At 58.4% G+C, this 16,327-nt stretch overlaps 1 protein-coding gene across 3 annotated transcripts in view; it reads right to left on the reverse strand.

Annotated features, from left to right (window-relative positions):
- Nucleotides 1-391: 391 nt before the first annotated feature.
- KIDINS220 (kinase D interacting substrate 220) overlaps nucleotides 392-16,327 on the reverse strand; it is a 62,207-nt gene continuing 46,271 nt past the window's right edge. For all 3 annotated transcript variants that reach the window (XM_054727894.1, XM_054727895.1, XM_054727893.1), the window contains 4 exons: nucleotides 8,221-8,349; nucleotides 7,132-7,230; nucleotides 5,126-5,359; nucleotides 392-3,134 (listed from right to left, as the gene is read on the reverse strand). In XM_054727894.1, coding sequence (XP_054583869.1) covers nucleotides 1,890-3,134; nucleotides 5,126-5,359; nucleotides 7,132-7,230; nucleotides 8,221-8,349 — 1,707 coding nt within the window. In that variant the 3' untranslated portion in view covers nucleotides 392-1,889. The remainder of the gene's footprint in view (nucleotides 3,135-5,125; nucleotides 5,360-7,131; nucleotides 7,231-8,220; nucleotides 8,350-16,327) is intronic.

The following is a 16,327-nucleotide window of genomic DNA, read 5'->3' on the forward strand; positions in this document are numbered from 1 at the left end:
CATTATAAACACACACACACACACACACACACACACACACACACACACACACACACACACACAGATTGCACGGGTGATGGTGTGACTGGTTTGTTGACTTCTGTGAGTGTGGAGAAGCAAACTTCCAGAGAGTTCATCCAGTAACCGATGGCCCCAGGACCTGGACAACCGACTTCTCGCAGCGACAGACGCACGGCCCCGAGCTGCCGCCGGCCCGGCTGCCGAGAGCTCCGCGCGCTGGGCCGGACCCAGATCCGGGGCCGGTGGCGGCCCAGAGCTGCCGGGGCAGGGCTGCCCGAGCCTGGACGCCCCTAACAGGCTCCGGACACGTGAAGAGACCAGCACAGCACGAGCACCACCATCGCCGGATGAATAAAAACTCCGAGCCGAGTCGCATGCAATCTCTTTATTTTCTAGTTTTTTGTACACCGAGAACCACAGTGCGCACGTCACAAGCAGCATCGGCACCCTGCGTGCCCCGAGCGGCATCCGCTCCCCGGGAGGGAGGTGCTCCTCGGAGACAATTACTGACTACACGGCACTGCACGCTCCACACAGAAACCCTAAAGCTAGCGTTTCAGTATCCGAGGTCGAACATCCTGCCTCTGCTGACTGGTCACAACACGGTTAGGGTCGTGCAAAACAACACGCTAGGAAAAAGTTAGACACGTGAGCCTCAGGCAGGGAGACCCCAAACAGCAACTACACTGCACAATGGCTGGTCAAGCCAACAACTTATCGCACATGGATGAAGGTCGTGAAGTGGAACCATCACGGTGTGACACTGGATCTAGGTCTCACACTCTACAGTCACATCTAACATCTCGAGACCGCCACGCTGCAAGAATTCATCTACGTGAGTTAGAAATCCCCGCGCCTGGCGGGGTCCCGCCCACGGAACCTCCAACGCCATCCTCCTCCTCGCCCACAGCCGGGAGGCCACAGCCACACCAGCTTCGCCCTCGTCACCCTTGCTTTGTATGTTGTTCGACTTTTTAAAAAACTTCCTTCTTAGGACCTCCCCCCACCCCCCGAATTAACATGCTGATTTAGAAGATGAAAGCGCTCAGCTCCCCGGGACGGGAGGCCACGTGCAGTTCTGACACACTGTTCCCTCCTCCTCTCCATCCACGGATACTTCTGAGCGCGCCTCTTCTCCCGCGAGTCAGGGCCCCCTCATTGCCAGGCACGGAGGGGGACGCTGGGCACACGATTCAGTTACCGAGCAGACAGGCGGTCCCAGGCCGGTGGCCTGCCGGAAGCCGGGCCGAGACCAGAGAGACGAGCGCCCAGGTCGTGGGGAGGTCACGGCCCCGCCCTACAGGCCACACCGCAGCCCCTGAGGCGCGACTGGGGCTTTGGACCCACTTTCTCATCAGTTTTAAAACGCTTTTGTCATGAATTTCCCACTTACAGTTAAAACCCTTTGATAAGCAATCGGACTACTTCCACGGCATCTGCGCTGTTCTGTCTGCCTCGTCTCTGGGCCACTCCACACCCGTCAGTCCTTATCTTTTGCCGCTAAAAGCGACCTGGGCTCTGGTTCGTCTCACACCCAGCCTCCCCTCAGCACCTGTGAGCGGTCCGAGGGGGCTGTTTTCTTTGGCAAATCACAGCCTTCATATGTGAGTAAGATACCGGACCGATCCTTATCCTCCGATGGTCTCAAGCATTTCTATGGGGTCTGTGCCGATGGAAGTTAAAACAACGGTGAGTGTGAAAGCTAATTACAAAGGCAACGGGCAGACTGAGCCGCAGCGGCCCTCCTGCTGTGTGCGCGTGTCCTCTCCCCACCCCACGGCCCCGCGCTCCTATGGGAATGAAAGGGTGCCCTCGCCCTACAACCCGGTCGGCGCTGTCACGGCCTCGGGGCGCCCCCTGCGGGGTCCCTAAAGGATGCTTTCCCTCTCCTCCCCGAAGCCGGTGCTGTCGGCAGCGGCCAGGAGCTCGGAGGACTCCTTGGAGAGCCGGGCGTAGCTGGCCCGCGGGCCCCGCTTGGGCGCCAGGCTCCTCAGGTTCTCATTCTGCAGGGCCGTGGAGCTGGGGCTGGGCCGCAGGAGCACGGGGGCCGTGTCGCGGGGCCCCTCCCGCTCGTCGAGGCTCCGGTCGGCCCTGCTGGCCGGGGCGCTGTTGTTGTTGAGGGTCACGGTGCTGGGCGTGCGGTTGAGGTTGAAGGCCTTGGGGCAGGCGGGCCAGCCCTCCTCGGGGCTGCTGGCCATCAGGCTGCACTCGGACGGGCTCTGCTTGTCCTCGGAGCAGATGGACATGCGGGCGAGGCCGGCGTCCGGCAGGCCGCTCAGGCTGCGCGGCAGCCCCCGCGGCGCCGGGCCGTCCTCCTCCAGCTCGATGAGGTTGGCCTTCTCCAGCCGCGCGTCGCCCGCCTCGTTGTGCAGCGAGTGGTTGGGCGAGCTCTCGCTGGAGCGCACGCCCGAGTCGGACGAGTCCTTCTTGTCGAGCAGGGCGTCCGACAGGTACTCCTTGGCCTTGATGAAGGTGCGGATGGGCTCGGCGCCGCGCTCCGGGGACCGGGCCGCCCTCTCCGCCCGGCCCTCGGCCTTCCTGTCCTTGTCGTCGCGGAGCAGGGGCGTGTTGTCGGACTCTTCCGGGCCAGACTCGTCCTCGTCGCTGGGAAGCTTCTGGTAGCGCAGGCCCCCGCCCTTGAGCTTCAGGTCCGTCTGGAAGAGGCTGGGCCTCTCGGAGGACTTCCTGCCCGGGAGGAGCTTGCTGGCGGACTGGTCGGACTTCTCGTCCTCCTCAGTGATGGGGTCCAGGGGGGAGGCGTCGCTGGTGGAGACCCCGGACGAGGAGTAATCGAGGACGTCGGCCCTCTTCATCAGGAACGGCTTCCGCCCATCCTCCGGCTTCGGCTCGCCGTCCTTGGCCTTCTCCGGCTCCAGGGCGGAGTGGAGGGAGCCCCCCGAGGAGCTGGGCCCCATGTAGCATGTGCTGTGAGGGGAGGACCTGCCACTGACGGCCGCGGAGCCCGGCCCCCCTTCTAACTGCGACATCTGCGCAATGTACTCCCTATAGGCGTCTCGGTACTCGGCCTGCACCTTGTCCGTCAGCTTGGAGATCTCGATGCTGGAGTCCTGGGAGTTGAGGCTCGAGAGGCTGGGCGTTCTGCGCGTTTGGGACTGTGAATGCAGAGAAAAATGACGTGAGCATTCAGGGGAGCAAAAAGGGGGGGGGGGGCACCTGCAGGACTCAGTGGTTGAGTGGCGACCTAGGAACCAGAAGGTCACGGTCCGATTCCCAGTCGGGGCACACGCCCGGGTTGTGGGCTCGATCCCAGTGTGGGGTGTGCAGGAGGCAGCCGATCCATGATTCTCTCCCTCTCCCTTCCTCTCTGAAATTAACAAAAATATATATTTTTTTAAAAAACCACAAAACTCTCCACCTTAAAAAAAAGGAGGGGCATAATAAACACCAGCTTGCCAAAACCGGTTTGGCTCAGTGGATAGAGCGTCGGCCTGCGGACTGAAGGGTCCCAGGTTCGATTCCGGTCAAGGGCATGTACCTTGGTTGCGGGCACATCCCCAGTGGGGGGTGTGCAGGAGGCAGCTGATCGATGTTTCTCTCTCATCGATGTTTCTAACTCTCTATCCTTCTCCCTTCCTCTCTGTAAAAAATCAATAAAATATATTAAAAAAAAAAAAATCCTCACCCGAGGATATTTAAAAAAAAAATAAATAAAAAAAAAAATAAATAAACACCAGCTTAGGAAATATATGTGTATACTAAGAATTTTTAAAGTCTTCAACACACCAAATTCTTTTAAAAAGAATTCTGCATGATAGTTTAACAAAAGCTGTGAACTATGGGTAATTTTCCTGTTATTAGGAAACTTTATACAAATTTTAATAAAATTAGCCGAAACCGGTTTGGCTCAGTGGATAGAGCATCGGCCTGCGGATTGGAAGGTCCCAGGTTCGATTCCGGTCAAGGGCATATACCTTGGTTGCGGGCACATCCCCAGTGGGGGGTGTGCAGGAGGCAACTGGTCAATGTTTCTCTCTCATCGACGTTTCTAGCTCTCTATCCCTCTCCCTTCCTCCCTGTAAAAAGCAATAAAATATATTAATTTAAAAAAATTTTAATAAAATTAGTTTAATATGTTAAAGTATAAATTAAAGGTTGTATTAACAAATAATCTTAACACTTATTTCAAAACTTCAAAATTTTAACTTTTCTTTTGAAAAAGCCAACTTCATTGATAAGATGTAAAAATTCCCCTTTGAAAAGAGAAGGAAGATTAGAGATATATCTCAAAAACAAAATACTCCTATCTTCAATGTATGTTAAAAAAAAAAAAAAAAAAGAAACACCTTTCTCAACTTGTAAGACATAATGTTTCTGTCAAATTTCAATTCAGAGTAAAATATACTCAAAATGCAAAAAAAAAAAAAAAGGAAAAGCCTTAAAGGGCCTGCAGCTCGGAGGTGGGGGGTGGGGGGTCCCGGAGCCGCCACAGCGGGAGTGGGAGCCTGAGCCAGCAGGCGGTCTTGTCAACAGAAATAAAATATTTTTAAAGGACTGATTTCCAACGTGAAGGTTATTTACTTATCTGTTTTATTCTTTTAAATCCTCACCCAAGAACGTGCTTTCATTGATTTCAGAGAGAGAAAGGTTGAGGGAGAGAGAGAAACACCAGTGGAGAGAGAGAATCGTGGATCGGCTGCCTCCTGGGCGCCCCACACGGGATCGAGGCCACAACCGAGGCCTGTGCCCTGATCAGGAATCGAACCCACAACCTCTCGGTCCACAGGACGACGCCCAACCACTGAGCCCCACGGGCCCGGGCTCCAAGGTGAAGAGTTAGGGTCAGACTGGCCTTTGACCCCAGAGAAGCTCATAAAGGAGGAGCAAAGAACAGACGGAGAGGAGGAGAGACATGGAGACTCAGGCAGCAGGCGGAGGCAGCTCTGCTGACACGGAACCCGCAGCCAGTCCGGCGGCCCTCACCACCCGCCTTCCGGTCTGCGCTCGCCCGCATCCCAGCCACCAGCCACCGCGCTCCTCCCTCGGCTCCCCCTCAGGCCAGGAGTGGTTCTGAGGGGGACACTCAGGACCCCAGACCCCGATCAGCTGACCACGGCCCTCCCGCCCGCCCTCCTCGGCCCCGTACCTGCCAGCTGAGGTTGCTGTGCCGCGGGGCGCCCTCGTCCAGGCCCAGCGTGTTCAGCTCCTCGAAGCTGAAGTTGAGGGTGTAGGGGGCCTGGCCCGAGAGCTCGGTGTGCGGCAGCTCGTGGGGGGGCCTGCGCGCCGCCTCCCCCGGGGGCGCGGGGCCGCTGTTGTTCTCATTGAGCAGACGCAGGTCCTCCGCGGCCACCTGGTGCTCGGCGCTCCTCAGGTCCAGCACCTTCAAGGAGAAGCGCCCCTTAGAGCACATCCCCTTCCAGAACCTTCACAGGAGGCACCGCTCACCTGACACACACACCCCCACCCCCCCCCCCGCGCCCGACAGGCCGCAGGGCAGAAGCATCAGAGATTCTTAGAAAGAAAACCAGGCTATCCTCCTGGAGATGAGCAGCAACTCAGCAAGTGCATGTCCCCGAGTGTGTGCTGTCCCTGCTCACCCTTCATGAGTGTGCGCTGTCCCTGCTCACCCTTCAGTGTGTGCTGTCCCTGCTCACCCTTCAGTGTGTGCTGTCCCTGCTCACCCTTCAGTGAGTGTGCGCTGTCCCTGCTCACCCTTCAGTGTGTGCTGTCCCTGCTCACCCTTCAGTGTGTGCTGTCCCTGCTCACCCTTCAGTGTGTGCTGTCCCTGCTCACCCTTCAGTGTGTGCTGTCCCTGCTCACCCTTCAGTGTGTGCTGTCCCTGCTCACCCTTCAGTGAGTGTGCGCTGTCCCTGCTCACCCTTCAGTGTGTGCTGTCCCTGCTCACCCTTCAGTGAGTGTGCGCTGTCCCTGCTCACCCTTCAGTGTGCGCTGTCCCTGCTCACCCTTCAGTGAGTGTGCGCTGTCCCTGCTCACCCTTCAGTGAGTGTGCGCTGTCCCTGCTCACCCTTCAGTGTGTGCTGTCCCTGCTCACCCTTCAGTGAGTGTGCGCTGTCCCTGCTCACCCTTCAGTGTGTGCTGTCCCTGCTCACCCTTCAGTGAGTGTGCGCTGTCCCTGCTCACCCTTCAGTGTGTGCTGTCCCTGCTCACCCTTCAGTGAGTGTGCGCTGTCCCTGCTCACCCTTCAGTGTGCGCTGTCCCTGCTCACCCTTCAGTGAGTGTGCGCTGTCCCTGCTCACCCTTCAGTGAGTGTGCGCTGTCCCTGCTCACCCTTCAGTGTGCGCTGTCCCTGCTCACCCTTCAGTGTGTGCTGTCCCTGCTCACCCTTCAGTGTGCGCTGTCCCTGCTCACCCTTCAGTGAGTGTGTGCTGTCCCTGCTCACCCTTCAGTGTGCGCTGTCCCTGCTCACCCTTCAGTGTGTGCTGTCCCTGCTCACCTTCATGTGCACACGAAGAGGAGGAATGGGCACAATCATATGCATGTCATGCTCGCATCTGACCGTTACGTGATTATCTTAGTTTAACTGAAGGACAAAACAAAACGCAGCTGGGAGTGTGGGGGGCAGGGCTGGGCGGCGCTCCCGCGGAGAAAGCAGTTGTGATCAGAGCCACTGCGGGGGGCGGGGGGGGCAGGATCCCAGGGAGCATGGGGCCCGTCCGAGCCTCAGGACCAGGGGGTCAGCGGGTGGGAAACGGCTGAGGGAACAGCAAGGGCCGGGGCTCTGCTGAGCCTGCTGGACGGAGCCCTGGCCGGAGCAGGCGAGGACACGTGTCCCCGGGGACGCTGGGAGTGAGGACCGAATGGGTGGAGGGCGGTCAGACACTGAGAGCAGTGTTTCCTGAGGAGACGTAGGACTCTCGCTATGAGGGGCGTGCAGGCCCGACCAGGACAGCCCCGGCCTGGGCTTTAGGGCCGGACCAGAGGCCGGCCGAGGGGAAGGGGGAGTGGGCCTCCCCCAGGGGAAAGGCCGGAGGCCGCGGCCATCACGTGCTGTGTGCCCTGCCTAACGGACACGCAGTGGCAGGTGCACCCAATGCATTCTCCGTGCTTTTTAAGAAGCCACAGACACAGCCTCGTCTAGACCCACACGTCCTGGCCCTGCTTCCCACGACGCCGGAGTCCCCAGGACCTTACTGTGCTCCTGAAGAGATGCCAGTCTCCGAAGTTCATGTTCATCTCCTTCTTCAGCTCGTCGATGTTGCACTGCGCCAGCACGCGGCCGTTGATGTTCGCCTGGGGACAGGACGGAGGGAGAGTGACGGGCTCTGGGTCACTGGTGGGTGAAGTGCACTCACCCGCAGCACAGACAGCGGGGACCAGGAGACGTGGCCACCTGACACCGCCGGAGTGTGCGCCCGACACCGCAGGCCGCGAGCGTTTCCAGCGTCCTCGCTCTCAGTGACACCACCCCTTCAGGGACCGGCCGCCCAGCTCTGTCCATACCACCTCCCGCCCACCGGTGTGCTCTCCTCCAATCTGTCCCATCCCAGCATGCACAGCAGCTGCCGGAGGGACACCGCCGGCCATGTCGCCGGAGCTCCAGATGAAGAAAGAGCCACTGAGCTCCCGGCACACCTGTTTCTCAGCCGCAGCAGGCGACTCAGACAGCTCTAGCCGCCCGACTGGGAAACACGAAATGTCCCCTAACAGGCAGCGCCCTGCCCGACGGGCTGGATGGCGGGGGCCGCAGGTGGGACTGACGCTGTTCGGTCTCCAGGCGAACCTGCGGGGAAGGTGCCCGGGGGCCGGGGACCCGCCTCAGGACGGCCAAGAGCCAGGCCGGCAGGTACAGCGCTGACGGGGAGAGAGCCCCGCCCGGGGACGTGTCAGCACCGAGAGGCCAGCCAGCTGGGCCCAGGCCGTGCCTGCCGCCTCTGCCACAGCCCGACCAGCCGGAGGGGCACCGGACTGACCCTTTCGCTGGCGGAGGGGAGGAGCCCAGCGGCACCGGACGGCTCAGTCCCTGCAGGTGGGCTCCTGCCTGCCACCCTGAGGGCTCCTGCACCCTCGTCCCCGCTTCTCAGTGGAAATGCCACGCCAGCGGCCGGCAGACGGAAGCCCCGGGAAGCCACCCCGCTCTCTACTTTGGGCCTCACCTTGCGGATGGTGGCACAGTGCTGTGTGCACAGACCCGATCCCCCCCAGGCGGGCCTCACCTTGCGGATGGTGGCACAGTGTTGTGTGCACAGACCCGTCCCCCGTTCCCCCCCAGGCGGGCCTCACCTTGCGGATGGTGGCGCAGTACTGCGGCAGCATGCTCGGCTCCAGCCCCTCGATCTGCTTCAGCCGCTCGCACACGGCATCCACGGTCATCGCGCTCAGCGCCCCCGCGCCGGGGACCGGGCCCGAGCCCTGGAACAGCGCGAAGAACACACGTGTGAACAGGAGGTCAGAGAGGCAGTCACAGACCGAAAGGCTCAGGAAGACACACTGTGCAGCACTCGGGTTAACAATCACGTGTTTTCAATACAGGACAAGTGAGGAGTGTGGTGGGAGCAGGTTCCGCTACCCTAGTCCTCACAGCAGCGCTCCCAGCACCCACAGCCTGCCAAACCCTCTGAAGGGGGAGAGCACCTGCGGACGCCCAGGCCGGCCCCAGAAGGTGCGGCTCTGAAGCGTCTGGGGCAATGGCTGAGCCGAGACATAAAACAGGGAACCCACGGGGTGGTCTCAGAGGGAGCCAGCGGCTTTCCCTGCCTCACAGACCAGCTGAGCAGTGTCAGACCTGGATCAGCTCCAGGGTCTAGACTTCCCTACGCTGTTCGATACCGTGTAACCATAAAGCAGTTCCTCTTCACACGTGAAGTAAACACAACCCATGACAGGGTGGTCTCCTTTCAAAGAAAAGCCAAAGCAACAGTCATCCTGGTATTTATGTAGAAGAACATCCATGACAGAAAGATCTGCCTGTGGTCGACTGCACAGGAGCCTCCGTGGTCCAGACATGGACACGGAGGCCCAGAGTCACGGGATGAATGGCTAGTTCGTGGTAGACGTGGACGGAACCCCATCACAGCGGGTCTTAGGACTCCCATCTCCCTCGCTCTAGCTCTGAAGCGTCTGAAGCAGCGATGAGCACCAAAAGCGCAGACAGACCCGCCAGCAGAGGCTGATGTTCCACCTGATCTGTCCTCTGCCTTCGGCCTCCTCCCACAAGGACGACACGGGCCCTCTCCTCGGGACACGCAGCTCTGTTTCCTCTGCCTCTCCACCAGCACCTGACCGAGCGGATCCCGCCCGCCGCCCGCCAGTGCGAGGCACTGCGGTAAGCCGAGCACGCGTCCTCTTCTGTGGCCTGACTAGAGCCACACACAGCACCTCTGGCCGTGGGCGCCGGGGGCCAGGCCAGCTGCCCAGAGGGGGATTCCGTGGCCGGGGCGTCTCCGCAGGTGACGAGCAGGAGACAGGCCACAGACGTGTGGGTGCTAAGACTTGGAACACACTGTACCAAGCACATTATTCAGTTTGTTTCTGATTCAAGTTTACATTGAAAATGTGCCACATGTTACATAGTCTGCGGTTCAATTGCTTCAAAAATACTAACAGCAAAACACTGCTGTGTCGCCCTAACCGGTTTGGCTCAGTGGATAGAGCACCGGCCTGCGGACTGAAGGGTCCCAGGTTCGATTCCGGTCAAGGGCATGTACCTTGGTTGCGGGCACATACCCAGTACAGGGTGTGCAGGAGGCAGCTGATCGATGTTTCTCTCTCATCAATGTTTCTAACTCTCTATCCCTCTCCCTTCCTATCTGTAAAAATCAATAAAATATATTTAAAAAAAAACAACAAAAAAACACTGCTGTGTCGATAACTCAGTCTTCACGTCTCTGGACAGGCCCAGCCTGGAGGCGCACGGCCGGAGCTCGGACACCCCACCACCTCCGAGGGAAACGCCAGTGCTTTCTGTAAGCTGACCACCAGCTTCTAGAAATTCCAGATGTGCCACTTCACAGTAAGACAGCTGTCTACTCTGCCGTGTGCTCAGCCCCGAAGCACTGGACCCTGCACTCCCTGGTCTCCTGCCCCTCCCCTCGGTGCCCACCCTGCTGCGCTCCGTATCTGTTCGCTAGTTTGTGCTGTTTATTCATTTGTTGCTATTTCTGACACCCACACGAGTAAAATCATAGGGTTCTTGTCTTCTTCCATCTGACATATTTCACTTCGCATGATACTCTCCAGATCCACAAAATGGATCAGACTGAAATATAAGACCTGAAACAATAAAATACATAGAGGCACTAAACTTATGGACCTTGGTCTGAGAGAAGCTTTTGTGAACTTGACCCCAAAGGCAAGGGAAGTAAAAGAAAATAAAGGAATGGGACTACTTCAAACTAAAAAGCACCTTCACAGCAAAAAACAAAGAACGAGCAAACAAAAAACCATCAACAAAACAAAAAGGCCACCGACCAATGGTAGGAGATACGTACAAACAATAACTCCACTAAGGGCTAATACCCAACCTACATCGAGACTCAGACAACTAATAACCACAGTGAAATCCAATCCCTGGCAGAGGACCTAGACAGAAACTTCCCCGCGGAAGACACACGGATGGCCACGGACATGTGCAAACATGGGACACCACTGGGCATGAGGGAAACGCAGGGGCAGCAGTGAGCCCCCGCCACCCCGTGTCAGAATGCCTGTTGGCAATAAGGGAGGAGGCAGTGCTGGGAGGACGGGAGCAAGGGACCCTCCCACTGGGGGGCGGGGCGGGGGTTACTGGGGCAGCCAGGACGGGAAATAGCACGGAGGCCCCTCAGCGCTAGAACAGAACTGCCACGTGACCCAGCACCCCTCTGGGCATCCACCTGGAACACGCTGAGAACACTCACTTAGGAAGTTCTAGGTGCCCCTGTGCCCACTGCAGCACTACCCACAGCAGCCACGACGCCATTAATGGAAGAGACTTTCCTTCCTCTGTGTGTGTTTTTGCTTCTTTGGTGAAATCAGTTGCCCTGTAACGCCACCAAAGCTACAGTCTGACTCAGTTATCTGCGCTGAGCTCTATCGGGAGAGGAAGGTGCAGCTGCCTTAAACGTTACAGCGTGCTTCTGGGAACACAGGAGGGGCGTTACCGCAGGTCTTGTCCATAATGATCACGTCATGAAATTAGTTGGTGCCAATGAATCTCAGAAAAGGAAGGAGAACGGGAACGAACTCAATAAGGAAAAAGCAAACGCAATGACTCATCAGGTAAACAATAAAAACGGACTCGGTCACGGGGCACAGAATGGCAATACTCAGTTCATCGTGCGTTCTCACTTGAAAATCGCCTGTTTCAAGTCAAGAACAGATAATTTCAGCATACATCACCATTTCTTCTTAAAAAATTTCCTAACACAAAAAATGGAGTGCAAAGGATGTTAGTTTGTTTAAACTGCTAAGTATAAATGTCCAAGTGCACACCAATGGAGATTTCTCCAGGCCAAAGTAACGTTAACAAAACAGACTGATATTACCTCGATGAGCACTAGAGCGTCATCGGGTGAGTGGCGGGGACTAAGCTCTGACACACCCGGGAAGGGGTGCAGGGAGCAGTAAGCTCTGACACACCCGGGAAGGGGTGCAGGGAGCAGTAAGCTCTGACACACCCGGGAAGGGGTGCAGGGAGCAGTAAGCTCTGACACACCCGGGAAGGGGTGCAGGAAGCGGGGTGCGGCTCGGCCAGAGGAGCGGTGCAGAGGCTGCGAGCAGCGGTTATGAGGCCCCGCGGAGCAGCGGGCGCGCACAGCCCCGCAGGGAGGCCCAGGCTGCGTCCAGCGGCTTAATGAGAAGGAAGCTCTCACTGAAAGTGTCGGCACCTGTCTCTGCGTGTTAAACCCACAGTCACACGGCTTCAAGGAAGGAACAGAACAGAATGAAGGACACGAGTGTAAAGCAAACATGGGATACACACACATCTAACCAACACAGGCAGCATCTGTCCCTTTCTCCCCTCACTCTCACAAACGCCTCCACGAAGCACCAGCGAGGGGCACCCCGCCCCCCCGCAGTTCCATCTCATTAACACGGCTTGGCAGTTTTTAAATTGCACTCTCATTAACATTTATGTTCTATTAAAAGAAGAAATCACTGGCCGTGCATTCAACAACAAAAAAAACCAGTTAAATCAAATTTGTCCTGAAAAGTCAATAATCCTACTACCTCCAAGTTTAAAGTTAATTGTTAAATATTATGATTTAAAAATGCAATGATTTATTGCAGACCAATTTAACAAGATCTAAATACTTGGAATTCACATGATCACGTCATAAAATGAAATATTCTCTAGCTACACTATAGTTAATGTTCAAAACCATACTTTTCCAAATTTGTTTTGTTTCATTAGGCATGAAGCACATGTATATGCACCAAAAAATACCATTTAAAAAGTGAGGCCTTAATAGCCTCGCAGCTCAAGCAATCATTGGAGGGTGAAAACCCCTGCAAACTATGATTAACATAACTATTCTGGTGATGGAGAGGTTTCTGCTGTGTTGTGTGTTTTTTTAAATATGTTTTTATTGATTTGAGAGAGAGAGAGAGGGAGACAGAGAGAAACCTCAGTGAGGGAGGAACATCAGCTGGCTGCCTCCTGCACGCCCCCTACTGGGGATCGAGCCCGCAGCCTGGCGTGTGCCCTGAGCAGGAAGCGAACTGTGACCTCCTGGTGCACTGGTCACTGCTCCACCAACGGAGCTGCACTGGCCATGGCGACGATGGCGTGTTTAAAACTCCTTCCAACCAGACACGTGGCCTGAGTTGTTTTTCTGTCCTGATGAGGGTTATGGTAAAGGTTCTTAAAAAGGTCACAACCACCCAGAGCCGACAGCCCTGACTCCCCGGTGACGGCAGCAGCGTGGAGGTGTCTGCCTCTGAGGCCGCTGTCACCCACACCCGGGGGGACCTGGTTTGGTTTGGTGTCAACCTTGTTCTCAGGGCTCTTTACCGTGACTGCGTGGGTCTGGGAGACTAGGAAGCTATCAAGAGCGGTGCTGAGGGGACAAGTTTGCCACAAAGACCCCAAGAAGAAGAAGGCTATTGTCGGTTCGCCTGGTTGGAAAATGTCACTTCCTCTCCCTTACGTGAGAGAAGCATCAGCTCCAAGTGACGGACTGGCTCAGCCCCGTGTTTTAAGGACAATGTTTTAAAAAACGAAGTAATAAGCAGCTGCCATGAATATGGTTTTGTATTTACTCTTAACTGTCCTCTAAAATGTCAACCATGTCATCACTACATCATCCTATTTCCGCGACAACACCTCATCCGTTAGCTGAGGAGCGGCGCCCGCCTTACCCACGGCGTCTGTGCCGGTCCCGTCCACGGCCGCGCCTGGCAACGAGAGACAAGTCAGTGGGACATGCACTCGCCCGACACGTGGCCAGGCCTGAGCCAGTGGTGGAAACGGCAGCTGCCCGCGGCCGAGCCCATCGCTTCTCACTTTCCTCTGGGCGCCGACTGCACTGTCCGTGAGAGCCAGGCCCTCGTTTTCATCCCTCGGGGTGGAGGCGTGCACTGGCCGCTCTGGAGTCCGCCACACCCACTGTGTCCCTCCAGCCGATCAGCGGCCCCATGCCTTTCCACGGAGGAAGCGGGCGGAGGCTGGAAAGAGGGACTCGTGGTCCCGACAGCCGCTCCCTGCAGCCTCCGTCCCAGCTCAGAGCCGCTCACCGCCCAGAGGAGGCCTGGCAGGTGCCCGGTCCAGGGCCGAGCAGGGAACCATCGCAGGGCGTCAGGGGCCCGTGATGCGACACCGAGGGAGGAGGACAGGGTCAAGAAGCACTGCCATGCTTCCTGTGGGACACGCGGCTCCGGGAGACCAGCTGCCACCAGAGCAGAGGCCTGGGTAACGCTGACCACAGTCCCCGCAGGGTACCCTGAGGTCCCCACACGGGCTGGAGGAGCCCGGGGGGGGGGGGGGGGGCAGAGCCATCGAGGTGCTGACCGGGAGCACAGGCAAAGCCCAGGGAGAGCTTCCCGTGTTAAAGCATGTGGAGCACATGCGACATGTTAAAGCCGTGGAGCACACGACCACCACGGAGCCTGCCAGACGCTACGGGACAGCTGCCTGACATCTCTGCGGCCAGGAGCACCCACAGGCACGGGCCGCGCCCAGAAAGGGCTCCGCAGAGCCAGGCCTCCGACCGGGAGCTTTCCCTTCGGAAAGCGTCGCAAAGAGCTCGCTGTGGGCGGGAGAGCGATGACGGAGCCTCACAGCGCCCGCGGCTGCGCCAGGCGGGCAGGGACCTGGGGGACAGGGACCTGGGGGGCAGGGACCTGGGGGGCAGGGACCTGGGGGGCAGGGACCTGGCGGGCAGGGACCTGGGGGGCAGGGGTGCGGCCCAGACAGGAGGCGGAGCCGCTGAGAGGCCGAGTGGTCTGTCCAGGCAGAGCGCCCACCACAGGGCCTGCTTCACGTCCAGACCTGACCCCGCTGAGCCAGGCCGCGCGCAGGAGCAGCGAAGGCCGCCGGCCTGGGGGTGGGCCACGTGGTCCCCCCCCCGCCCCCCGGGGCGCTCCCCGCCTGCACAGCGGGGTGAGCCTCCCAGACGAGTCCCGGGTGGCCCTCGAACCGCGGGGCAGGACTTGCCGTGGCACGAGTCCCGAGGACCCTGAAAGGAAAGCAGGTGGTGGGGGGGGGGGCGGGCTCCTCGCTTCCCCGGTTTCCCAGCGGGAGCCTGGTTTTAATGGCGATCTCTCGGGCTGAAGGGCTTCTCCGCTCCCGCGGGGAGAAACGGGCCTCCGGCTGAACCTGGAGAGTCATGGTCCGAGGCTCCTTGGCGCGGCCAGCTCTGGCGTACACTGGCTCCTCTACAGAAGTGGGGGAGCGGCAGAGACTGCACCTACACCCACCGCTGCGAGCCCCTGGCCTCCTGAGTCCACCTCACAAGACCCGCCCGCGGCAGTGACCCGGGCTGGGAACCACGGCCCCTGAGGACCTGCCCTGCACGCGCCGGGCCGCCCTTGCTGCACAGGCTGTGCCCGGCTGGCTCCTGGCCGTCTGCTCTCCTGGGGTCTGTCTCAAGCTCATCACGGTGTCTGTTATGACAATTTGTCACCCGTCAGCAGCTCTTGTCACCCAGTGCTCCGCTTGAGGGACAGTGAGTGAGCAGAGAGGGGCTCCACCAGAAACAGTGTCCCCACAGGACCGGAAGCCACGGGGCCACGAGGCTAACCCTCTTCACGGCCGCTGCGTCTACACTGGCTCAGCGTGCAGGCCCAGACAGTGCCCCGACGGCTGCCTCCCCCCATTTCCACCACTGCTCTTAGGTCGGCTGTGACCGCGTGTCTACTGCGACTAGGCTACACACACATCCTACAGGCTATTGTCACTGTTAATCCTTAAAAGCAGAGAAGCTCGGTAAGTATCTGTTATTCACTAAGCAGGTCACAGTTACTTGAACGTGAGAAAAGCAGCAAACGGGGTTATTTCACTGCACAGAGGCCTCGCCCACTTGGAACGCCCGACCCTGTCCCTGGCTCCTTTCCGGACAAGCTCAGCAGCTTCCCCGGAACTCGGCACTCCCTGCCGCCTCCCTGGCCCTGAGGACCTGCAGGCGCTAACCCGCGTCTGTCCACCTCGTCAGCTCGGGGACAGCTGTCCGCAGGGCTGTACGGCCACCAAAGCCTCAGAGTCTGCCTTCCATCAGGTGGGGGAGGGGTCTGCCCAGAGAGCGGCCCTGCGTTCACGTGGCCCTCGCACCGGAGGCCCCGGCAGTGACACGGGCGACAGGCTCCTCGAGCACCGAGCGGGATGATGACGGCTCCCTGTGTCTACCGCTCCTGTGTCTACCACTCAAACGCTTCAGCTCAAATGTCAATGGTTTTAAAAGAATCACCAACCCCTCAATGAAAACACCAAAACGGTTCCCTTTCTCTCTCTTACGAACATTAACTCAAAATTGAAGTAAAACCCACTGTCTTCCCAAATGCATGTCTCCAGTGAAACACCGGGTAAGCTCGGGGTGGGTGCTGGAGCCCATGCAGCCGGTGCCACGGGCCGCGGAGGCAGCTCTAGACTCCGGGTCCTCTCCGCATGGGCATGAGGTCTGTAAGGAGCCCAAGTGAAGGAAGCTTCTAAGGCTCATCGCAGTCAACACACTTCCGTAAGCGTAAAGCCTGAGCAATGAAGACACAGAGCGGCTTCCTGCTCGTTGGTTGCTGTGTGGGTTTAGACCACTGTAAGGGGGGGCTGCATGCTCCCCCGGGCTGGGCAGCTGTGTGCGTCCGGAGGCCGCTCTGTAAGTACCGGGCTCCGTGCACACGAGGCTCCACAGTGCGGACACCAGGCGGGAGGGAGCCGCTGAGACACGCCTGGCCTTCGCCCTCGCGCTCGGCATGGCTT

Source organism: Eptesicus fuscus, chromosome 16 (genome assembly GCF_027574615.1).
Source record: "Eptesicus fuscus isolate TK198812 chromosome 16, DD_ASM_mEF_20220401, whole genome shotgun sequence".
Taxonomy (NCBI): domain Eukaryota; kingdom Metazoa; phylum Chordata; class Mammalia; order Chiroptera; family Vespertilionidae; genus Eptesicus; species Eptesicus fuscus.